Source organism: Pongo abelii, chromosome 2 (genome assembly GCF_028885655.2).
Source record: "Pongo abelii isolate AG06213 chromosome 2, NHGRI_mPonAbe1-v2.0_pri, whole genome shotgun sequence".
NCBI lineage: Eukaryota > Metazoa > Chordata > Mammalia > Primates > Hominidae > Pongo > Pongo abelii.
Genome location: NC_085928.1, coordinates 105,783,786 through 105,806,359, shown reverse-complemented (window position 1 = coordinate 105,806,359; position 22,574 = coordinate 105,783,786). Strand labels below are relative to the sequence as shown.

The 22,574-nt window shown below is 60.4% G+C and overlaps 1 protein-coding gene across 2 annotated transcripts in view; it reads right to left on the bottom strand.

Annotated features, from left to right (window-relative positions):
- CELSR3 (cadherin EGF LAG seven-pass G-type receptor 3) overlaps positions 1 to 22,574 on the bottom strand; it is a 27,185-nt gene extending 4,611 nt beyond the window's left edge. The window contains exons 1-33 of one of the 2 annotated variants that reach the window (XM_063722099.1): positions 17,325 to 22,574; positions 15,142 to 15,792; positions 14,584 to 14,809; positions 14,180 to 14,295; positions 13,747 to 13,835; positions 13,485 to 13,642; positions 12,730 to 12,893; positions 12,306 to 12,431; positions 12,047 to 12,216; positions 11,423 to 11,608; positions 10,861 to 10,977; positions 10,297 to 10,468; positions 9,997 to 10,138; positions 9,779 to 9,899; positions 9,312 to 9,495; positions 8,898 to 8,999; positions 7,510 to 7,604; positions 7,107 to 7,316; positions 6,654 to 6,849; positions 6,225 to 6,380; positions 5,674 to 5,839; positions 5,001 to 5,168; positions 4,650 to 4,776; positions 4,350 to 4,556; positions 3,942 to 4,116; positions 3,623 to 3,735; positions 3,139 to 3,218; positions 2,483 to 2,606; positions 1,892 to 2,008; positions 1,661 to 1,809; positions 1,285 to 1,394; positions 773 to 931; positions 246 to 446 (exon numbers count right to left, since the gene is read on the bottom strand). In XM_063722099.1, the coding sequence (XP_063578169.1) occupies positions 246 to 446; positions 773 to 931; positions 1,285 to 1,394; positions 1,661 to 1,809; positions 1,892 to 2,008; positions 2,483 to 2,606; positions 3,139 to 3,218; positions 3,623 to 3,735; positions 3,942 to 4,116; positions 4,350 to 4,556; positions 4,650 to 4,776; positions 5,001 to 5,168; positions 5,674 to 5,839; positions 6,225 to 6,380; positions 6,654 to 6,849; positions 7,107 to 7,316; positions 7,510 to 7,604; positions 8,898 to 8,999; positions 9,312 to 9,495; positions 9,779 to 9,899; positions 9,997 to 10,138; positions 10,297 to 10,468; positions 10,861 to 10,977; positions 11,423 to 11,608; positions 12,047 to 12,216; positions 12,306 to 12,431; positions 12,730 to 12,893; positions 13,485 to 13,642; positions 13,747 to 13,835; positions 14,180 to 14,295; positions 14,584 to 14,809; positions 15,142 to 15,792; positions 17,325 to 21,435 (9,388 nt within the window). In that variant the 5' untranslated portion in view covers positions 21,436 to 22,574. Of the gene's footprint in view, positions 1 to 245; positions 447 to 772; positions 932 to 1,284; positions 1,395 to 1,660; positions 1,810 to 1,891; positions 2,009 to 2,482; positions 2,610 to 3,138; positions 3,219 to 3,622; positions 3,736 to 3,941; positions 4,117 to 4,349; positions 4,557 to 4,649; positions 4,777 to 5,000; positions 5,169 to 5,673; positions 5,840 to 6,224; positions 6,381 to 6,653; positions 6,850 to 7,106; positions 7,317 to 7,509; positions 7,605 to 8,897; positions 9,000 to 9,311; positions 9,496 to 9,778; positions 9,900 to 9,996; positions 10,139 to 10,296; positions 10,469 to 10,860; positions 10,978 to 11,422; positions 11,609 to 12,046; positions 12,217 to 12,305; positions 12,432 to 12,729; positions 12,894 to 13,484; positions 13,643 to 13,746; positions 13,836 to 14,179; positions 14,296 to 14,583; positions 14,810 to 15,141; positions 15,793 to 17,324 lie in introns of both variants that reach the window. The other variant, XM_054552172.2, reaches the window with a different exon arrangement.

The following is a 22,574-nucleotide window of genomic DNA, read 5'->3' as shown; positions in this document are numbered from 1 at the left end:
AACAGACAGGCTGGGCCAGCACCACACCCCCTGTGGTGCTGGCCAGGGTAGAGGGGTACAGAGAATTCTCAGGTCAGGATAGGAGCAGTCCCTGAGGACCATGAAGCAGGCTAGAGAAGCAGAAGCACCCTAGGTCAGAGTAAGAAGAGCTCTCAGTTTGGCATGAGGAAGCTGCAATCCCTTGGCTCAGGGCATGAGCAGCCCCCAGCGTGCCTGCGGTGCGGGCCAGGGCTCAGGGACTGTACCTTTCCTCTGGCGCTGGGCCCGGCCCAGAGAAGTCTCATCCCCACTGGTCAGGGCCGGGTCTGGCTGGTTGTTGTTAGCTGCATCCTTGCTGGTGTCCAGCCCCAGGCGCCTTTCAGACCCCCAAGTTTGCAGAGCACAGGGGGCTGCCTCGCACTCCCCCAGGGCTGGCCAGTAGGACAGGAGGTCATTGCCATCCACATCTGTGGAGCCAGGGCAGGTTATAGGAGCTTCTGGGTTGATCCCAGTGACTCATGATCCCTGACCCTAATGACCCTTGAAACCCTGGCTGTTCTCATTGAGCAGAGGTGGGAACAGGAGGGTATCTCCTCAGAGATCAATGGGTGGGGGCGACTGGTGAGCCCCCTCCCCTTAACTGGAGGTGGACAGAGACTAGAAGTTGGGGAACCTGATGGCTTTGGGGTCAGAAAGACCAGGCTGAATCCCAACCGCAGGGAAGATGGGGAGCTGGAGGGATAACAAATGGGGCATCCCTTGGTTACCCAAGGGGTCAGAGGGCGCCTGGCACCTTTGGGGTGGGTGAGGAGCCTCTCACTCTGGGCTGCCCGGCGGAGTGGCCGTTGGAAGCGCCCCCGCGTCCGGCCATTGTCCTCGCTTTCTGAAGATGGAATGGAGAGACTCCTCTCCTCCTCCAAGGACAGGTCACTGTCAGAGTCGGAGTCTGCGCCTGGAGTTGGGAAAGTCAGAAGTACTTTCAGAGGTAAGGGACTTGGAGATAAGGGAACTTGGAGTTGAGGGTCTAGAGGTGGGTACGGCAAGGGGGTTAGGGTTGGGGACGGGAACCAGGGCAGAGCTTGAAGTGGAGGCAGAAGCAGAAGGGCTGGAACTTATCAGAGGGAAGGACGAATCAGGAGTGGACTGGGAGAACCAGGGCTGGAGAGGGAGGTGCCTCCTGAGGCAGGGACCTTGGGGGAGATCGTCCCACCCCAGTCAGCCACTGCTCCCAGTATGGGGTAGAAGAAAAGGGGATGGGGAGAGATCCTCTGCCTCCCTCCTCCCTGCCCCAGGCCCCAACTCCACCAGCATCTCGATGGAACATGGCCACGTCCAGGTCAGTGGGGCCAGCATGAGCCTGGAGGCTGTGGTCAGTGTGGTCAGCGGCTGAGCCATGTCGAACCAGGACATTGTCCCTGGAAATGCAGGAGCCCCCCCCACCATGAAAGAGGGATGTGATGGGGTGCCTTGGAGGCTGGAGTGTCTGAGTGCACAGCCAGCTGCAGGTGGAATGGCATCCCTGGGTGTGTGGTGGGAAGCATTTAGGGCAGAGGCAGAAGCAGGGCCCCAGATGGCCAAGATGGGTGGAGCCACCTGCCCTAGGACCTGGTCATGCCAAGCCCTGGTAAGGTGGGGCTGGACTAAGCTGAGTGTGCCCTCATAAGGAGGCCCTTCCTCTCACCTGAGGTAGCTGCGGCCCCGCTGGCTGTCCTGGTCCTGGGTCCGGCCGGAGCGGGCACTGCTCACAGAGGAGACGGTGGAGGCGCCCAGAGTGATGCGGATGAGGCCACTCTCCTCAAAGAGAGCCGTGTTGTTGTAGGCCCCAGGTACCTGGGGGTGGTGGGGACAGAGTGTGAGCCAACCCTGAAGCAGCCTCAAACCCTGGCTTCTCAGGGCCCCCATCCCGACTCACCGTCCCAGGTGCTGGCCTTGCCTCCTCAGGCGCTGCCTTCCTGCCCAGACAGGCTGGCGTCCAGGCAGCCCGAGCGTCTGCATTCAGGACACAGAAGAGCAGCAGCACCGCCAGGCCCTGTGGGTTAGCAAGGGTCAAAGAAGGTCGGCAGGGGTCAATCAGGGACCAGTATAAGTCACTGTGGGTCAGCAATGGGGTCAGTCACTGTAGGCTAGTGTGGGTCAGTGAGGAGCCCATGCCGGACTCAGTAAGGGAGTCGGGGAAGGTCAGCAGGGGAGAGGTTGGAGCAGCAGGAGTGGCTGGAGTCAGTAAGGTCGGTGTGGATCAGCAAGGGGCGGGGCCGGGAGCCTTGGTGTTGGTGAAGGTCAATCCAAGATCAGCACTCAGTCTGGGATCAGTGCCTAAGTTAGAGTCAGCTCCAGGCCTGGGGGCAGCAGCTAGGGCCAGTGTCTGGCCTGCGGTAGTACCCAGCCTGGCAAAGTTATCCAGTAAGAGTCAGCTCCAGGCCTAGGGTCGGCATCTGCCTAGGGATGGCCCCAGCCTACTGAAGGTCCACCTGCTTCTGGGGCGAGGGAGGGGCACCAGAGTCACCTGGAGGCCGCAGAGTCCGGCATGGAGGTAGTGGAAGGCCAGGATGCTGTGGTTGACTGCCAGGAGCCCAAAGAGCCAGGAGGCACTGACCAGCAGAAGGAGCAGGAAGGAGCTGCGAAGGGTCCTGCTGTGGGGACATGGGAAGACACAGGAGGACATGCAAGGCTCATGTAGGACTCATGCAGGGAACACGGGAGGACACACAGGGGCCACACACGAAACGTGAAAAAAACGAGCTCACACGGGAACATGGAGGTCTCTGGAGGACACTGGGGGAGTTGGGAGGTCCCACAAAGAAGCAGGAGAGCAGTCAGGGCCGCGAGGACACGTGGGAAACACGGGCATGGGAGCCACAAGGGAGGGTATGGAAGACAGGTGGGAACACACAGGGCAGGGGGCAAAGTGAGCCACCCAGGCCACGGGAGACTCTGGGGGGACCCAGAGGACAAGGAGAGACAGCAGGGCAGAAGCACATGTGGGGCCACAGTATAGCGAGGGCGCCAGAGAGGGACCACAGGTCAGGGCAGGTGTGACTTCATTCCTTCATCCAGAACTTGGAGCCCAACCTGCACGAGGGAAGATATGGGGGCCCCAGACCCCACCCAGGAGGGGCCTGCCATCCTGAGAACCCCCCTTCCTCCAGTCAGCCAACTCACAGTGCAGAGGTCTTCTTGGCCTCCCTCTGCCCTGTGGAGCAGGATGTGCGGGCAGCGAGGAGAAACATGGTCCCGTTCATCTGGACCCATGGCCAGACATGTGGGGCCGGGCAGGGCAGAGAGAGAGAGAGAGAGAGGCAATGAGAGACAGAGAGAGACTAAGATTCACGGAGAGAGGCAGAACCAGTGAGAAATTCACACATACACACACACACCAAAGGAGCTTAGCATCACAGAAAAAGAAATTGGGAACCAGAGAGGGACTGAGAGAGAGAGAGATGCAGAGACAGAGGCAGGGACAGGCAACTGAATCTCTGACCCTGCGCCCCCATCTCCATGCCAGTTGAATGGGGGTGGCCACTGACCAGAGGACAGAAAAAATGAAGGCCGAGCCCAGGAAGCCTGCAGAATGCCACCTGACTGCCCTCAGCTGAGTCCACTGCACCTCCTCCCCCCATGAGGGAGGGAAGTACAGGGCACTCACCACTATGACCAGGACAACAGGGCCAGCAAAGCTCCAGATGAGGGGCTCGTGGACTGAGATCCAGCAGAAGTCAGGGTTCCCATAGCCCTCAGGGTCCAGGCCCACAGCAAGGCCTTGGGAAGAGAAAGGGTAGGCCTGAGGGTGTGTGTTCCAGAGCTGCTGACCAGCCCATGTATGGGAGAAAGCATGGGTGAAGGCAGAGCAGCTCCCCCATGAATAGATGGCTTGGGGTTTGAGGTTGGGGGTCATGAGCAGGAGTGGGGACAGGGTCAGGGGTCAGGCCATGTGATGGATGGAGGTTGGGGGTCACAGCCCTCACCCAGCAGCACAGCAGGGACGCCCCAGCCCAGGGCATGGTAGAAGCGCATTGCGCCGCGGTCCACGTTGCGTGGTTCAACCTGCATGCGGTAGAGGTGTAGCCCCTGCACGAAGAGCCACGCGAAGGTGCTGAGGAAGAAGTAGTGCAGGAGGATGGCGACTGCAGTGCACACCAGCTGAGGGCAGGGGGGCATGTCAGGACCTCTCCTGCCTCACCCACCTCTGACCCCTACCCCAGGCATCTGCTTCCCACCTCTCACCCCTAAACCACAATATTTTACCCCAACATCCTGCTGAAAACCCTGGCCCCAACCCGAGCATCCCTGACCTCTGACCCTGAGTTTTGGCCCCAGGCCTCCTGGGCCAGTAGGGTCATCGGGACACAAGTTCCCTGGCCCTGATCCTGCACCTGATTGTGGGTCCTGTGAATCCCCAGCAGGAAGAGGAGCTCTGCCACCCCCAGGGCGGCTGCCACATTGGCATGGATCCCACGCACATTGGACTTGAGGCTGCGCAGGCTCAGCAGGACGGCTGCAGTCAGCACCAGCGCAGCCACAGACACAGCCACGACCACGTGGGTGAACACAGCCAGCAGCTCCAGGTCGCCCTCCAGCCTCTACAGAGACAGGGATGGTTGATGGGTTGTTGGGCAGAATCCCCGTGTCCCTTTGACCCCCCCACTTCCTTGGGACACCGAACACAGCCCCACCTCACGGGGAGAGGCATCCATGAGGACCCCAAAGGTCCCTGTCCGGCTGCAGCGACACCGTGCGTGGGACCCATTCCTGTGCACCAGCTCACAGTCCCGTGCTGTCCACACACCATGCTGCTCCGCCCTGCAGCCACAGGGCAGTTAGACACAACTGTGACCCACTGTCAGGCAGGGGTTTGTGAGACATCATGGGAAGGGCTGAGGGTGCCTGGAGTTGGCGTACAGCACTCCTCATGGTCCGGGTTGCACAACAGCACTAGTGGGGGCCCCAGGGGAAGGCTGGGACTATTAGTTGGCCTCCCAAGGGCTAACAGGGGACCAAGGGTTTCCAGAATGGGGGGTCCTCACAGGCCAGGTGGGTCCCACTGCACACAGATCGCCTTGCTCCGATTCGCTGTCTGTAGCAGGCGAAACTCTAGGCTGATGGGGGACTCCAGAATTCCCCTTAGGAAGTTGCGTCCGTGGAACACAGCCACGCTGACCACAGGGGAGTTCATGACGGGGTTCTGGGGAAGCCTGGAGAGACATCCATCTGGGCTTGCACACTGCTGACCTCCCCACGCTCAGCCTGCTTGCCTCACCCCATCTTCATGCCACTCGCCAGGGCTGACCCAGGGTCTGGGATGTCCCCAGAGTGGAAGCTGTTTCTAAGAATCCCTCCAGCCTCTGCTGGGCTGCTGAGGGGCTGAGCAGCTCCAGGGGACCTGCAACTGTTTGCCTCTGATTGCCCTCCTTCCTACCCCCATCAGTCAGCCTGTCCTTGTCTGTCTCTGTCAGCCCTTTGGTCTGTCTGTACCTGGCTCATGGATCCCTCCTGTGTGTGCCTCTGTGTCTGTCAGTCTGTGGCTCTGTCACTCTGCACAACTCCAGAGAATAAGATTCACACAGAACCCAGCAAGGACAGGGCTCCCTGGAGCTGTGCTCCTCTCTGTGTGTTGTGAACCTACGCATCTACCCACCAAAAAAGGGGCTGCCGGGCTGAGAAGTTCGCAGGAAGCTCAGGGGTGAGGGGCCTGAGTACCTGGCACCTCGGCGTTCTGCCTGGAACTGGGCAGGGAGCAGTCCCCCCAAGGTGCGGTAAACGAGGAGAATGATAATGGAGATCCGAGGCTCTGGCTCTGGCGAGGCTGGTGGGGGGACCACACTTGAGGTGGTGGAGTTTTCCATGCTGCTGCTTGTGGGCAGAACTGCCAGGAGAGGAGGAGGAGCTTCTGTCAGTGACCTTTGACCCAAAGCACCCACCAACCCAGCTCTGAACCCGATCAAGCATGGGGGTCTCTTCCCTGCGGGAGCAGAATTAGGGAGTGCAGGGAGCATGAACCCAGAAAGTAACAGTCAAGGTCTGGGAGGGGTCATCTGTGATGAGGGAGAGGGTCTGACAAAGTGAAGGTGTGGCAAGGTGGAGGGTGGAGGGGAGATGTGGGAGGCAGGGTGGTGGGTGGAGGGGAGATGTGGGAGGGTCTGACACTGGGGAGGTCTGGAAAGGGGAAAATTGGCAGGAGGGCAACATGGTATCTGGTTGGGGGGACAGAGAGACAGGACTTGGCCCAGAGGTCCCCCAGGGTCTCTCACCTTCAGATGGGGATGGCCGTGGGGACTGGGAAGGCAGCAGCACATGGGTGTGAGGATCCCAGGCATCCTGGCCCCGAAAGAGGTTGCTATGGTAGCGAGGGTAGCGACGGGCCCCCCGGGGAGAACTGGGGTGCTCCATGCGGTCAATGCTGAGCACTACCCAGGAGAAAGAAAGGGGAGGCCCATCATGGACCTCTTCCCCCTGCCAATGGTTCTACTCCCCTCTTACTTGCATCCCGCACCTGAGTCCCACAATCTGTTTTCCATGCTACCAGCTCGGAGCCTGTCCCTACAAAACGCTGAGGGCCGTGGCTGAGTCTCCTGCCATTAACATTGGCATCGATAGCCACAGCCCCTCAGACCTTCAGGTACCTGCCCTTTCATGGCCCGCTGCTGTGCCCCGCCCTACCCGCCCCCTGCCCAACGCACTGATATTAGGCGTCACCAGCCCCATGGGATTCAGGTATGTGAGTTCCATATTCCTTGCGAGCGTGGCTGCATACTCCTCCAGGTGCCTCACCAGCCCCGCGCTGCCTGGGGAGCCCCCAGGAGCCCGCTGCCCCAGCGCCGCCCACAAGTCCCCTGTCTCTGGAGCAAGCAGTGCAGAGCCGACCCACAGCAGATTCTGGGAGGATGGAAATAGAATTGAGCTCAGCCAGGTGGTGAGGATGTATGAGGGGATAGGGCAGGCATGAGAGGTCTGGACAGGTGCTCGGAGGGGCTCCAACAGGCAAGGGGGTGGGGCTGGAGAGGACAAGGACAGAGGGAGAACCCAGGACCTTCACTTCCCAAGAGGACAGCAGGAGCCTGAGCTGGGGATCCAGGGGCAGGAGGCTGGGAGCTGAGGGGCCAAGGCACTGAGAACATAGGGCACAGCCCCACCTCATTGAAGTGGGCATCCTGTGTGGCTGTCAGCCCGAAGCCCTGCTGATGGCTCTCGAAGGCCAGCAGGTGGGCCAGCAGGCGGGCAGTGACTCGAACATCTTGGCTAAAATAGTGGTCAGTGTGGCCAGTCACCTCCCGTAGCCGCTGAGCCAGCTTTTTGGCCTCCATGGTATCCAGTGCCGTCTTGTTCAGCTCTAGGCCATCCAGCTGCCAGGACAAGGAGATGCGTTGCTCTGTGGTCCCTTAGGCCTTCCTCCAAAGCCTCACAGGGAGAAAGCCTTGCCAGATTAAAGGGCAACCAGGAAAGGCTCAGGAATTCAAGGGCTAGGATGTGGTATCTGGGGCCCAAGACAGGCCAAGGAAGGTCTTAGGTTGCAGGAAAAGGTCTGGGCAGTCTCACCAGCAGACTGAGCTCTCGAAAGGCAGGGGAGGTACAGTTGAAGAGGTCGGGCTCCAGCCAACCCTGGGCCTCATCACACAGCCGCACAGCAGCACCTGGAGGCAGGCAACCCCTGGTCAGGCCTGGGGCCTGGATACCTTTGCTGAGGAGATAACCACAGCACCCTCTCCTATGTTGGGGGAATCCCTGAGGCAGAAGTCAGAGTCATGAGCATCTATAGCTGCACCCCTGGAGGTAGCGGCCGAAGCCCAGGTAGGCCCCAGCTGCTTGTCAGGCAATTCCTGAGAGGGCTGTAGACCATTCTCAACCAGCAATCACACAAAGCACAAGGGTGGGGCTGCACACACTCACCCACGTGGGCCAGGACAGGCTCATAGATGTGCCGGTTCACACAGACACACACCAATGCTCACCAATTACACACAGATGTATGGACCAGACCAGCACGCAGACACACAATGCTCTCTCGCACACACACAGACATGCCAACACCGAAGAGGGCTTCTAGGAACATCCAGTGAAAGTCAGGTGGGAGGATTCTCACACAAGTTTTAACTGCCCCAGTGGTTACTTTGCTGTCATTTCTCTCCCTTGTCTCTGGGGTTGGGATGGAGGTTGAATGAGAATTGACTTGGATCTTAAAAAAGTTTGTAGCTACCAGCAAGAGAGAGCCTAACTTAATCACAGAATCCCCTCCCCGCAACAGGTTCACAGATACGTGCACAGGCACAGAGATACACACATGAGCATGCGTACGCAAACAATCTCTGTCCAGCCACTGCAGAGACCTCAAGCAGCAGGGAGTGTTCTGAGGGGACCTCCAGGCAGTGGGGAGGTGCCCCCAAGCAGCAGGAAGGAGCTATAGGGTTCTCAGACTGAGGAGGGATCTTTCGTGACCTCAGGCAGTGGGGAAAGTCCTATGGGGACCCCAGGAACTGAGGAGGGGTCAGCAGGGTCCTCAGGCAATGGGGAATGGTCTCTGAGGATCTCAGGCATCAGAGAAGGGCCCCTGGAGTACTCAGATAGCCAGAAGGGGCCTGCAGGGACTTCAGGCAGCAGGGAGGGGTCTGCAGGGACCTCAGGCAGCAGGAGAGTTCTGCAAAAGCTCTGGCAGTGGGAGGGGGCAGCGCACCTGAGCAAACACGTACCCCTTACCTGCACCCCGCAATCCTGCCCAGAAGCCAAGAGAAACAGATGGAGGCTCAATGAGGGTGTAGGGAGGGGCCCAGAGCCCCTAATCGGTAGTGAGGGGCCCACATGGACTCCCACCCCACTTCCACCTCTTTGTAGGAACAAAGCCACCCAATTTAGGAAAAGAGATGGCTCTAGCAGTCAAAGGACAGGCCCACCCCCACCCTCAGTGATGTCCTTTCTCCCCACATACTCACCCAGGGCCCCCCGGGGACAGGGCACTGTGGCCAGGACGCCAAACTTTGTCTGGGGCCACCACACACCAGATCTCAGGGACTTAGGGCAGGCATCATAGAGCACTAGAGAGAGAAGAGGTGCTGAGCCAGGCAGTCAGGGTCCAGGGCAGGTGACAGCCACACCCACTGCCCCTCCACCACCCCCCCCACAAGGCCCACTGCCCGCCACTCCTGCTGGCTTCTCAGGAGCTGACCTGTCAGATTCTGTGACAGGTCAGCAAAGTACTTGGGGCAAAGGTAGGGTTCCCTGGGTGTAAGTGGTCTCTCTCAGGAGAAGCTTCCAGAGTCCCCAAGGAGCCAAGTGTGCCACTGATATGTGATGGTGGCACACTGGAACCAGCCCTCTATGGGTGGAGCTGGGTGGAGCCTGCTCACCCCGGCAGCCGCTGGCTGTCACCTCTGCGAAGGGACTGTCACAGCTGTTGCACTGGCGGCCAAGGGCTCCTGGGCGACAGGGGCACTGCCCGCTGTGGGGTGCACATGAGCGCGAGGTGGAGCCCACAGGGTAGCAGTCACATGGGAGGCAAGAGTCACTGCCCCGCGGTCGGTAGTGGAACTCCTGTTTGAGGATGGGCCAGGGGCCTGAAGTCAGAGGTCAGGGCTTGGGGAATGAGTGGAATCAAGGATAAAGGGTCAAGAGAACAGTGCTCATGGGCCAGAGGACACCTGGGCCATGCGTGAAGGCAAGGGAGGGGTCACGGGTAAAGGAAGAGAGACAGCAACTAGGTCACAGGACACAGGCAGGAGGTTAGGGCCCAAGTCAGGTGGCAGAGGTCAGCAAGCTGGACGGGAATTGCAGATTGCGTCCAAGGAAGGGTTAAAAGGTCAGGGGCCAGGCGCACCTTGCAGTGACACTGCCCATTTGTCTTGTTGCAGTTGGGATCAAAACCTTTGTGAACGTCACAGTTGCAGGGGCCACAGGTTGGGCTCCCCCACCAGCCCCGTGGGCACTGCTGGTCCATCCTGGGGGTGCAGAGCCAGGTAAGATGCCTCCATGGTATCCCAGCGACCCTCCCTGTCCCTGCCAGGTCTCCCCATCGCCTCAGCCCCAGCCTCTTACCTGTGCTCACAGTGGTGCCCGAAATAGCCACCCACACAGTCACAGGTATAGCCATGGGGGGCTCCTGGCAGGTGCCGGCATGATCCCTGGTTCTGACAGGGGTTCAGGAGGCAGGCATCCACACAGCCTGGGCCGTAGTAACCTGCAGATTGGATCAGAAAGCTCGGGACCCTGGTCGCAGAGCATGGAAGGAAGCAGGCACCCATCCCGAGTCCCTGCCTCCTTCAGGTTCCCCAGTCTTCATCATGGGCCCCTAACGCCTGCCCAGGTCACCCTTCCCCCAACCCTCTCAAGGCCCACCTGGCCGGCAGGTGCAAGAAAAGGTCTGCCAGAGGTCCCGGCAGTCTGCGTGAGGTGGGCAGGGCTCAGAGGCACAGGCGTTGGTCACGACACAGCCAGGCTCCGCATTCACTCGGTGGCTGGGGGGTAGCAGGGCCGGGGAGCCAGAGGGTGTGGAGCCGAGCCACACCCCCTGTGGACACACAGCCAGCAAGGGGTGAGACCATGTTAAGGCACCTCAGCCTCAAGTACTGCAGAGCCAGCCACCCGGTCTGATGATCCCTGACATGCAGTCTTCTGATACCCTCAAAAAAAAAACCCAGGCCTCAAAAATATCCCCAATTTGGTACCCCTGTGGGACCCTAATTGTGCTGTTTCTGACACAGATTCCTAAAGGCCCTTGATAATCCAAGCTAGACTCCCACCTCCAATGCCACAGAAAGGCTTGACCTAGCTCTCAACTCTGGGTCATTCACCCCCTCGCGCCAACCCCCACTTGAATGCTGCCTTTCAGGTCCCAAGAAGCCCCTGACCTCTGACCCCTGACTCTAATGCCCCATATCACATTCCCATGCTGACCCCCACCTGGATGCAGCCAACCAGACCCTGAGGAGCCTCTTCTGCACTGCCGGGGGGCAGGCCTCCCACATGGAGCTGCTTTACCTTCAGGCCCTGCAGCTCACTCCCCACCGCCATGGTGTCCTGGAGGAAGGGGGGCAGTCAGCACTGAGGGAGAGGGACCTGATGAACCCCTGTCATAGCCCAGAGTCAGTCTTGGCCTTCTTATAGCCCTTCCAGGCTGCCCCCTCCCTCCTGGACCCACAGCAGACCTTAATATTGCTTGATTTTGACCGGGGGTGGGTGGAGACTGGGGCAGAGACTAGAAGGGGCTTCTAGGAATCAGGCAAAGTGCTGGCTACAGAGGTTCCCCAAGACCAGGCCCCAAATCTGGCACAAAGAGGGCCTGAGAGTGGACCAACCTGGCTGGTGGGTGGGCTCAGTGCAAGGATATATGGTGGGGAACTGGGGGTAGAACATCAGACTCGGTGCAGTGGAGGGAACTGAGAGGAGCTGGACTAGAGGTGGGGTCAAATAAGGCGGATCTGGTTGGAAGGCTAACAGACTACCCCGGGGTCAGAGGCCAGACCTGGAAGAGGCTAAAGTCCAGTGAGACCATGAGGACATGGTGGCCCCGCCGGCCACCTGGTTCCTCCTGCAACTCCAGCCGCAGATCGTGCCACTGGCCATCACTGACAGTCACCTGGTCCAGAAGGAGATGGGAAGCACGGCCCGAGCCCCTGGTCACTGTCACAGACAGTAACCCCCGATCTAGCTGTGGGCAGAGATGCATAACCCTGGGGTTAGAGCCCCAAGTGGGCTGGGACTTGGAGGTGAGATCAGAGGGCTCAGAGGTCAGGAATATCAGAGGTCAGAACAGTGGGGTCAAGGTTATACCTGGCACACAGGGCACTGTGCCAGGGGACATCATGTTGCTTGCTGATATGGGGTCAGGGGGCAGAGGATAGGACCAGGTGTTGTGGGTGGGTTGGTGCAGCTTGCATAAGAGAGAGCTATGCTGGAGCCCTGCACCTGCAGAGGATATAATGATGGAAAGAGAATCAAGGGCTAGGGTCCAGAGCAGGGTCAAGTGTGGTTGGGACATCTGGCAGAAAAGTATGCTGTGTGACCAACCTGAACCCACAAGAATGTCAGTGGCGGCCTAAGAGACTGAGAACTGAGGGTATAGGGAGGGTGAGCAGAGTGGACACACCTGGCAAAGGAGTGTGCTGTGTGGCCCAGCCTGCACTTGCATCAGGACCCCCTGCGTTGCCCGTGTCCGAAATGCCAGCCCCAGGTACCATGGCACAGACACAGCCATGTCACTTCCAAAGTTCCAGCTCAGTGTGCCGTTGCCACGGAAATGGTGGGGATGGGCCATAGCTGAGTGGATAAGAGAAACAGGGTTACAGCCCCTGCCCCAGGAACAGATCTGACCCTGCAGGCCCCCCTGCCCCATGCTGCCCACTTACTAAGCCGACAGTCTTTGCCGCCGAAGCCCACAGGGCAGTCGCAGCTGAAGCCGCCCCAGTGCTCCGAGCAGAAGCCACTGTTCTTGCAGGGGCCTGAGTCACAAAAGTGTAGCTTGGCTTGGCAGCCTGGGAGAGGAAAGCACATGGAGGACATGAGAACAAGGGTTGGGGGGTACAAGTGCTGGACAGGACTTTAGTGTCCAGAGGGGCTGAAAGAGACCAAGATCTCAGCCCCATTTCCCATTTTCTTTCGATGAGTGGGGTTGGTAAGAGTCAGGCCCTAAAGTCTGGGCTGTAGCATGGTGCTTGCCACCAAAGGAGACTGGCTTGAAGTCAGGCATGGAGTCACCCCATGGAGTCCTCCACTTCCTCCCTATGATGGGGACAGGGCCACGGGCTGGGCTGGTGGAAGCTTCAGGCCTACCTGCCATGGTGCCATTATTTGCAACAAAAGCCGCCATGTCCACTCGGCGGCCATCAATGTGCAGGTCCCGCATACAGCCGATGAAGTCCTTATGGGATACAGGGAAGTTCTCGGGGAGGTTGGGGACACCTCCCAGAAGAAGAGGGCCCGTCAGGTCCAGGGACCTGGGGATCAGGGGTCTGGGTCATTGGTGGGACTGGGGCCAGAGTAGAGTTGCTCCTGGGGGGCCACAGGAAGCAGGGGGGTAGGACCCAGAGGGTAGGGTGATTGAGGGAGGAAAATAAGGCCAAGCTGGGGAAGGAGTTAGGATCTTACTTCAGTTGGGGTGCAAAGGGGTGCCCGTGATGGGCCGATGGTCTGGGGAAAGGTAGGTGAACGGGGGTTGAGGGCTATGATGAAAGAGTGAGGCATCTGGCTGGCTGGGGAGGGGATGGAGACGTGAAGAGTCTGGGGGACTGGACATGAGATGAAGGGACTCAGAGGGGACGTGGGACATTAGTGAGACTGGGGTGGGGAGGTGGAGGCTTTGGAGGACTGCCTGGGGACTGTGTGTGGGAGGAGGGAGTATGGGGTGGAATACAGGATTGGGGGCTAGGGTGAGTAGGCTTTCAGGGTCTTTGAGAGGAGAGGGAAATCTTGGTGGTTTGGGGGAAAGATGGGAGAGTTTGGCAGGATGGGATGAGGAATGGGATGTGAAGGGTTGGAGTGGGCTTTGGTAGGCAGCGGACAAGGGGACCAGGGGGCAGGGGCCTCACTTCTTGGAGCTTGTTTGCACACCAGCAGCCGCGCATGAGTAGTTGCCAATCTCAGCACCAAACTGCAGAGCCACGGCCACATCACAATCATCCACGCTCAGCACAGCCACCTTGTCCTTGGAGGGGCCCTGTGCACCCCCTAGGGCATCTGTCCGGGGCTGAAGACACAGGCACACCAGTCAACAGTGCCCCTAGTAACCCATGAGGAGCAGAAGTCAGCATCCCAACTCCCCTCATACCCGATGCCAGGGATGGCCCCCACCTTGTTGTAGTATCTCAGATGCACTGTATGCCATTGCCCATCACTCAAGCCCCCTGGAACTGTGGGGCTGACCACGGTATTGGATTCACCTGGAGGGGAGATGCATGTGGAATCATCAGGAGCAGCGGAGTCGCCCCATCCCACCCCAGTCATATAAACACAACCATTCCCAGGGCCACCCTGGATGCATCAGATCAGTCCCCCCACTGGAGACCACAATGGCTGGCTCAGAGTGCCTTTAAACAGACAGGAGAAACAGACTTCTTGGAGGGAGGGACCTTCCCACAGGGAAATGGCCAAGGAGCTAGGTCTTCACTGCTTGTATGGTGTGGAGTGTGTGCTCAGGTGCACAGTGAAGCAAACCTGAGGGGACTTGGGCCCTGCGTCCTCCAGCACACATGCACCCTTTCGCCGTCACATCCGGGGCACCCACCCGTGGAATATGTGAGCCGCACTTGGCCAGCCACGAGTTCCAGGGCCAGGAAGTCGTGCTTCTCGTTCAGGCGCCCGTTGTAGAAGAGCAGCCCGCTCTGCTGCACCGTCGCGAACCTGGGCGGGGTGGGAGGGGGTTGCGGGGGTGGGGGCGTCAGGAGCAGGGTACCACTTCACACCCACCATCCCTGCGAGGAGAAGGGGCTGGGGCGAGAGAGGAAGCGACGAGGGACGGTGGGACCGACTGGGGGGACGCGGGTGCAGCGAGGTCAGGAGACCCCGGGCGGGGCGTCAGGGGAGGGGCGGTGTCTCGTGGGGATGCCGGGACGGGACAGTCAGGAATCTGAGTCAGGGCGGGTAGGTGGGGGCGGCGTGGAGGCGCTCAGACACGGGGCGGACACCTACGAGAGGGACAGCGTAAGGTGGAATCGCTGCCGCAGGCCGCGAAACATGACGAACGAACTGGGCGGGAAGGAGCGCGCAGCCACCTCGCAGCGCGGGCCCTCGAAGGCGCCGCCTGCCGGGCACTGGCAGCGAAAGCCGCCGTTGGGCGCGTCGGTGCAGGTGCCCCCGTTGCGGCAGACGCCCGGCACGCAGCGGCCGGCCTCGGTGTCCAGCTCGCAGTCCTCTCCTGGGGGCCAAGCCGCGGTCAGAGGCGGTCACGCCCACGCCCGCCCCTGCTCCGGCCCCTTCAAAGACAGCGCGCCCCGAAGCCGGGTGCCAAGACCCCCGAAAGGTCGCGCTCTTCGGTGGACACGCCCCTTCCGTCTGGCCCCGCCCCCTCCCCAGTCTCCTCGCTGCCTCGGCTGCGGCCCCTCCCGGCCACGCTCTACCGCTTCTGGCCTAACCGCGTCCATACCAGCCGGTGGCCTCAGAAGTGACTCCCCGTACTCACTCGCATTGTGGTCCCGCCCCCAGCCTTGGCCCGTGCTTCCCCCGGCTCTGGCCCGGCGCCCTGCTCACCGGTGAAGCGCGGGCGGCAGACGCACGTGTAGCCTCCCTCGCGCCGCGCGCAGGCTCCGCCGTTGCGACATGGGTTGGAGTAGCAGAGGTCGAGCTCGGTCTCGCAAAAGTCTCCCGTGAATCCGGGCGGGCAGCGGCAGCGCAGGCCAGCGATGGGCTGGATGGGTCGGAACAGCGTGGAGGCCGAAGCCAGGAAGGGCGCGGACGAGTCAAAGCGGAGCACGGACACGCATTTCATGTAGTTCTCACAGGGCTCTCGCAGGCACACGTTGTCGTCGAAGGGCAGTACGTCGAGCAGGGAGCGAGCCGCCAGCGCCGCCCGGCGCACGTACAACTGCTCCTGCAGTTCCTCGGAGCTAAACCAGGGCCCCGCAGCGCCCGCCCCGGTCCCACGTGGAGCCAGCGCCGAGAAACTCACATTGAGCACAGTGCCCCCTACGTCTGTGTCGTTCTGGATGTTGAAGATGAAGACGTCCTCAGCGGGCGTAGCGAGCACCGCAGCCACGCCCTCGAGGAAGCGGCCCAGCAGCGGTGACAGGAAGCGCTCCTGCCACATGTTCTCAAGGCGCACGGTCAGGCTGTTGGCCAGCAACTCCTCCGTGATGATGACCACGCGCAGCACACACTGCGCCGTCACGCTGTGCAGACCATCTGCAGGTGGGGGCAGGGGCAGTGGTCATCCTGGGGACAGTGGCCGCCCCTCCCTGGGACACGAGAGGGCTGGGGCCAGTGATAACCTAGGCCCCCAGAACCTCTAAGTCAGCAGGCTGACCCCACCAGGACACAAGGGAGTCTGGGTCTAGTGACCACCAGCTCCCCCAGCATCAAGGTGTCAAAAAGCTGCTGCTCCCCCAATCCCCAATACATGGAGGGGTCTGGGCCAAGGATCAAGCAACCCCACACAGTGCCCATGGGTTAGCAAGTCACTCCCCCAACAGCACTCAAGTAGCCTAAGTACTCAGTAACTCACACTTCCCCAAGTCATCATGGTCAGCAGGCCACCCCAACTCAGGACACAGAGAGGAGCTAGGGCCACTGGCCACTCATTCCCAGCCACCTTTCCCTTCTCCCCTCCTCCAGCATAGCAGAACCAGCAAAACATCCCCTCCAGAAAACAAGAGTTCCAGATCAGGAATCACCTATCTCCTATTTTTGGTCAGCAAATTGCTCTTCCATGGCACTAGAAGGGGCCCTGGCCCAGTGAAGACTCAATGCCACCCTCCAGAATCCTGGGTTATCAAGCTCCAGGAGGGACTTGAACCCCGACATACACATACACACACACACACCAGCATTCTTGAGTTAGCAGCCTGCTTGCCACTCCAGACCTGGGTCCTGTGGTTTCACAGCGACCACCCCAGAGATGAAGGTGAGGTGCTTAGCTGCCTTGTTCGTCTTGTCCCACACCCTAGCACATACTGGGTGCTCAATGAGGATAGACTGTTGAGTGACTTGAGGGATAAATGAAGGTTGTGCCTTCTCAGGCAGTGTCAGGAGTCCCTGCTCCAGAACTGAGGAATGAGCACCAGTAAAGCCTATTTCCCAACCTCTGCAGCCTCCAGTAGGCAGGACTTCAAGAGCCTCTCCCACCTGCGCTCTCCTATTATGGAGGGGTTTGTGAAAGACTGGAGCAGATGGGACAGGAAAGAGGCAGGTGGACCTCTGGACATTTTCCCAAAGGTCAGGGTCTCAGCCCCTATGAAGCCACTCTCCACCTGAAGCTTCCATAGTAAGCTGCTGTTCCTGACCACTCAAGTATTGGTCATTTCCTGCACAGATGGGGTAAGCATCAGACTGGACCCAAAGTAACCCTTCGTCTGAACATGGGCATAGTGTGGACTGACTGGCCCATACTGGCTTTGCCTGGGACCTCCAGAGGATTACCCCAGGACCTCTGACCTTTTATCAGGAGGGGAGCTATCCCTAGGTAGCAGACAGTTCTTTACAGGCTTTATGGGGTCTGCTAGATGCCTTGGAATCATTGGGATTCTGTGGAGATTATCCAGGAACCTAAGCAGAGTCCTTGTGAGGTCTATGGCAGATCTTGTAGGGTGCAGGAACCCTACCCTTAAGGGGTTCTTGGAAGGCTTAGAAATCCCTCTTTGGTTTGAGGTGCCCTGTGGAGTCCCTGAGGCCCAACAGGTTGGTGTCACTGGGTCACTTGCCTGCCCCCTGCCCCTCACCTGTGACAGTCACCAACATGGAGGCCACCAGTGGGCGGTTATTGTCTAGCTTTCGGCTGAGTCGCAGCTCCCCACTGGTCTGGTTGACCACCAGCAGCTGCAGCTCATTGCCACGCTCAAAGGAGTAGAAGAGGTGGTCGGAGACATCGGGGTCATAAGCTGGGATGCGCCCAATAATGCCCGATGGGAAGGTGTCTGAACGGTTGGATACATAGTTGTTGAAGAGGATCTGGAAATTGTTGAGCACAGGGCTGTTGTCATTCTGGTCAACCAGGCGGACGTGCACAGTGGCCCGGCTGACCAAAGGAGCAGATGTGGCCTGCACCACAATCACATATTCTTGGCGAGCCTCATAGTCTAGGTCAATGAGTGCCGTCAGTTCTCCAGAGAAGATGTCCATTTGGAACAGCTCAGGGATGTTCCCCTCCACGATCTGGTACATTATATGGGCATTGGGGCCTTCGTCAGGGTCCACTGCAGTGATCTGGGCCACCACTGAGCCCACAATGCTATTCTCTTTCACCCGCACCTCAAACTCCTCAGCTGGGAAGACAGGTGCATTGTCGTTCACATCCTGCACCGTCACCTGGATACTGACTGGAGTCCGGAGTGGGGGCACACCTCTGTCCACTGCGTAGGCAGTCAGCTCATACACTGATACTGCCTCCCGGTCCAGCCGCCTCACTGTACGGACAATTCCAGAGGTGGGCTCAATAGTAAAATCTCCATCCCCGTCTTCACCATTCTGGAAAGTGTACTGGACCCGGCCATTGGCATGAGCATCCCGGTCCGTGGCTGAGATCTGCAGGACACTGGTGAAAGGTGGGGCATCCTCAGAGACCAGCCCTGTATAGTGGGAGGCCACAAATTGTGGAGCATTGTCATTCACATCATTGACCATCACCTCCACATAAGTAGTGTCTGCCTTCTGTGGGATGCCATTGTCCCGAGCTGTGATAGCCAGGGTGTAGGTCACCTGGTCCTCATAGTCTAATGGGGCCTGTAATGTAATGGCCCCTGAGTCTGCATCAATGCGGAACTGGGGCAGGTTGTCCTCCAGGAGATAGGTGATACGAGCGTTCTCGCCCACGTCATCATCAGAGGCACTGATGACCACTATGGTGCTACCCATTGGCCGATCTTCATTCACACTCACTGAGTAGTGGGCACTTTGAAAGACCGGCCGATGAGTGTTGGCATCTGTGATGTTGATGTGCACATAGCAGTGATCATGAAGGGCACGGTCAGATGCAGTTAGTACCAGCTTGAAGTAGCGTTCCTGCTTGTAGTCCAGTGGCAGAGCCAGAGTCACCAGACCCACACCCCCCTGGGTGCTGATGGCAAAGCGATTCCGGGTGTTGCCGCCTGTGATCTGGTAGCTGATGGCACTGTTGGCATCACGGTCTACTGCGGTCACGCTGACCACACTGGTGCCCACAGCTGCATCCTCATTCAGTCGTAGGTGGTACTCCTTCATTGTGAACTCAGGCCGATTGTCATTAACATCCAGCACAGTCACTGTGACACTGGCTGAGGCAGAGAGTGGGGGTGAGCCATGGTCTCGAGCCTCCACACCAAAGAAGTAATGCTCCACAGACTCACGGTCCAGGGGACCACTCACAGAGACCCAGCCAGTGGCGCTGTTTATCACAAAAGGAGTATCAGGTGCCACACCAGTTAGGGAGTACTCCAATCTGGCATTCTCCCCATGGTCTGCATCGACTGCCTGAATGTGGATGACTGAGTGACCCAAGGGAGCATTTTCCAAGACAGAGACTTGGAAGGGCGTGCTGACAAAAATAGGAATGTGGTCATTGATGTCCACCACCTGGATGCTGGCCAGGCCCGTGTTGTTGGACAGCGGTGGCCGGCCTGCATCCTGCGCCCTGATGCGCAAGGCATACTCTCTCTCTGCCTCGAAGTCCAGAGGTGCCACCACTTGGATCTCGCCAGTGAGGCTGTCGATGGCAAAGTGGCCACGGCTATTGCCACTGATGATGTTGTAGTGCACCAATCCGTTAGCGTCCTTGTCCCGGTCAGTGGCCGTGACGCGCAGCACCACCGTGTGGGGGCGCACATCCTCGCGCACCTGCGCCACGTAGCGCTTCTCGCTGAACTGAGGAGCGTTGTCGTTCTCGTCCAGCACAGTTATGTGTACGCGCACAGTGGCCGAGCGCGGCCCGGGTTCCTGGCCCTGGTCGCTGGCTTCCACCACCAGCTCATAGCTTTCCATGTGCTCGCGGTCCACTCGGCCGCTGGTGCTGATGAGGCCGGAGCGTGGATCAATCTCGAAGGCGGCGGCAGCTGCAGCGCGCGCAGCTGGCGGCCCCACGAAGCGGTAGCGCAGGTTGGCGTTGGGGGGCGCGTCGCCGTCAGTGGCACGCAGCTGCAGGATAGGGTAGCCCTCCTCCACATTCTCGCGAAGCGTCTCTCGGTACTGCGCTTGCTCAAAAACCGGCGAGTGGTCGTTGCGGTCGGCTACTGTCACGGCCACCATCGTGGTGGCCGAGAGGCGCGGCGAGCCGTGGTCCTGCGCGGTCACACGCAGGTAGTGACGCTCCATGCTCTCGCGGTCCAGAGCTGCCGCCGTGCGGATAAGGCCGCTCTGCGGGTCGATGCTGAACAGCTCCAGCGAGCGGCTGTTCATGAGTGCCGCCAGCGAGTAGACTAGGCGCCCGGCCTCGCCGGCGTCCGGGTCCTGCGCAACCACGCGTAGCACCGCGGTGCCTGCTGCCTCATTCTCCGGCACCAGCGTCTGGTAGTTGTACTGCGGAAACTGCGGGTGGCGGTTTGCGGCGCGACGAAAGCGTGCCCGGTTCGCCGAGGTTATTTTCCTGGGTTCAGGACGGGCCGGGAGTCCCGGGGGGCGCGGCCCGGGGCGCTGCGGGAGGAAGCGGCGGCGGAAGAGACCCCGGGAGCGCATGCGCTTGGGCGCCGGCTTGGGAGCTGTCCGAGACTCGCGCGGTGCTGAACCTGATGCAGGAGCTGTCCTCGCCGTGCGTGGTGCTGAATCCAGCTCGGGGCCAGATCCTGAGGCCCCTGGAAGACAGTTCCGCCGGGGGGCTGTCCTTTCTGCTCCAGATGTCGTGGCTCTCTCGCCCTGACCCTTGCTCCCTGTTGCCCATAATTCCCCACAGCAGCGCGCGGTGCCCACTCTTTTGCGGGAGCCTGTCCCAGCGTTCCGCTGGGAGGACACCGGCTTGGGACCGTGGTGCCGAACCAAAAAGTCTGAAGGGAGGGGCGAGCTGTTCCCCGAGCCCAGGACCCCTGAGGACAGAGCCCCTGGTGACAGACTACCTCTTTGCAAAGGTCCTGTCCGCCCGCAAGAGGAGACCTCTGGGCGCCAGTGTAACATAGACCCTGGTCCCTGTCCTGTCTCTCGTTCGCGGCTGCCCAATGGCTGGACTCCGTGTTCAATCCCCAGCTCCTCGTTCGGCTGCTCAGGGGGCCCTCGACTATTCCGGGCGCTTTGCCTTCTCCCTCGGAGCCCCACGAAGATAGGCTCCCTGACCCCCAGGCCAGGCCCCCCATCCTTCCGGACCCCGGAAGACTCGGGACAAAGAGCTAAGGCTCCGCCACCGATATGCGCCCTTGGCCCCGTAGTGGCAGCTAACCCTGGGTCCCAGCCCTGGTGCCCACCGCCCCCCAGCTCCTCCTGGCTGAGGGGGAACAAAGAGAGGAGAAGGAGCAGGAGTATGGGGGTCGACCGTCCCCCGAGGCCCCGCCACGGCGGCCGCCTCGCCATCATCCCCCGCCTCCCTGCACGGCCTCCACCGCCCCCCGCCCCGGTCCGGGCCTTGGGCTGGCCCCGCCGCTCGGGCCCCCTCCCGGGCCCCTGCCGCCGCCCCGGGCCCCCGCCCCTCCGCCGGTCTCTCCGCACCCCCGCCGCCCTCTGGGCACCATCTACTCCGCGGCCGGAGCCCCTCCGGCGTGCGGCCCTGGCTTTTTCCGCCCCCACCACAGCATCCCCGACGCTGCTGCCGCCTCCCGCCGCTCCAACATGGCTCCCGGCCGCCCCGATGGTTTGCTCCACCTCTGCCCCGGCGCCCGAAACACGGTGGTACAACCCATCACGCATGGCAGCTCTGAGGACCGAAGCTGTTGCCGCCATCTTTATTGAGGACGTGAGCGCTGCTCATGGTGCTGAACAGAGCGCGGAGGTTCGCCGTCGTTGGGTCCGCCCTCCCCACTTTCGGTCGCCGCCTTCACCCACCTCCCTCCTTCTAGGGCGCTGTCCCAGCTCCGTCTCCCAGCCTTTTCCTGTCCTTCCAGATCTCTTGTCCCCCTTCCTGACCACTAGTTCTGAACCGTGTCCCGGATTTTGGTCTGAAATTTTGGTGCCCATGAGCGTTCTCATGGCTCTGGGAGGGGGTACTGTGTGAAATCCTGGGGTAGAGGGGACGATGGCTGGACAGGGGTCTGGGGTGCCAGCACCCCGAACAATAGCTTTAACTATCCCATCAGCTAGTTTTATGAAACATGTCGCGACCACCTGCTTATTTGGATCGCCCCTGCGGAGCAGGGACCAGAGATGACCCTCCCGAGGCGGGAGCAGAGGCCAAATTCTTCCCTGCCTTGCTGGTCCCCAGCAGTCTCCCGGGCTCGGGGCCCCTTCACTGGAGGCTGCACCCCCTCCCAGGCTGCGAGTCCCGAGTGCTCTGGGATTCCACGTGGAGCCCGGCGTCGCCCCATGGCTGCAGGCCCCGCTTCTTCGGGTCCCCGCCCCTCGTCTGTCACGACCGTATGCCTTAACCCCTTGAAGGGACTGACACAGAAACTCAGTCCTCCCCCCACCCTCGGTGCATTCCAGCTCTCCCTGCTTAACTCCTGGCACGCGCCGGTCTCGCCAGGCCAATGGGTGGACCTGGCGCAACAGACGTCACGAGAGGAGCGGAGGCGAGGGGTGAACGCGGAGCACTCCAATCAGACAGTCATTGTTTCTATTGGCACAATGGGAGGCCCCGCCCCACACGGCGGACTCATCGCATGGGGGAGGGGGCTCCGCGGGTTGCCGGCTAACCGTGAGAGATAGTCCGGGAGGTACCCTATACGGACCGGCCTCCAAAGGCAGAATCGATAACGAGCTGCAGCGCCGGGTGCAGAGGACGCGGGCATCCCGACGCCCAGGAAGAGGTTAGGGCCTGGACCCCAGAACGCTCCACAGGGTGCGGCTCCCGCGATGGGGTGGATCCTGGTTGTAACAGGCGAGGAACTCCTGGCCAAGGCCTCTGGCCCGCCCCGAACGATACC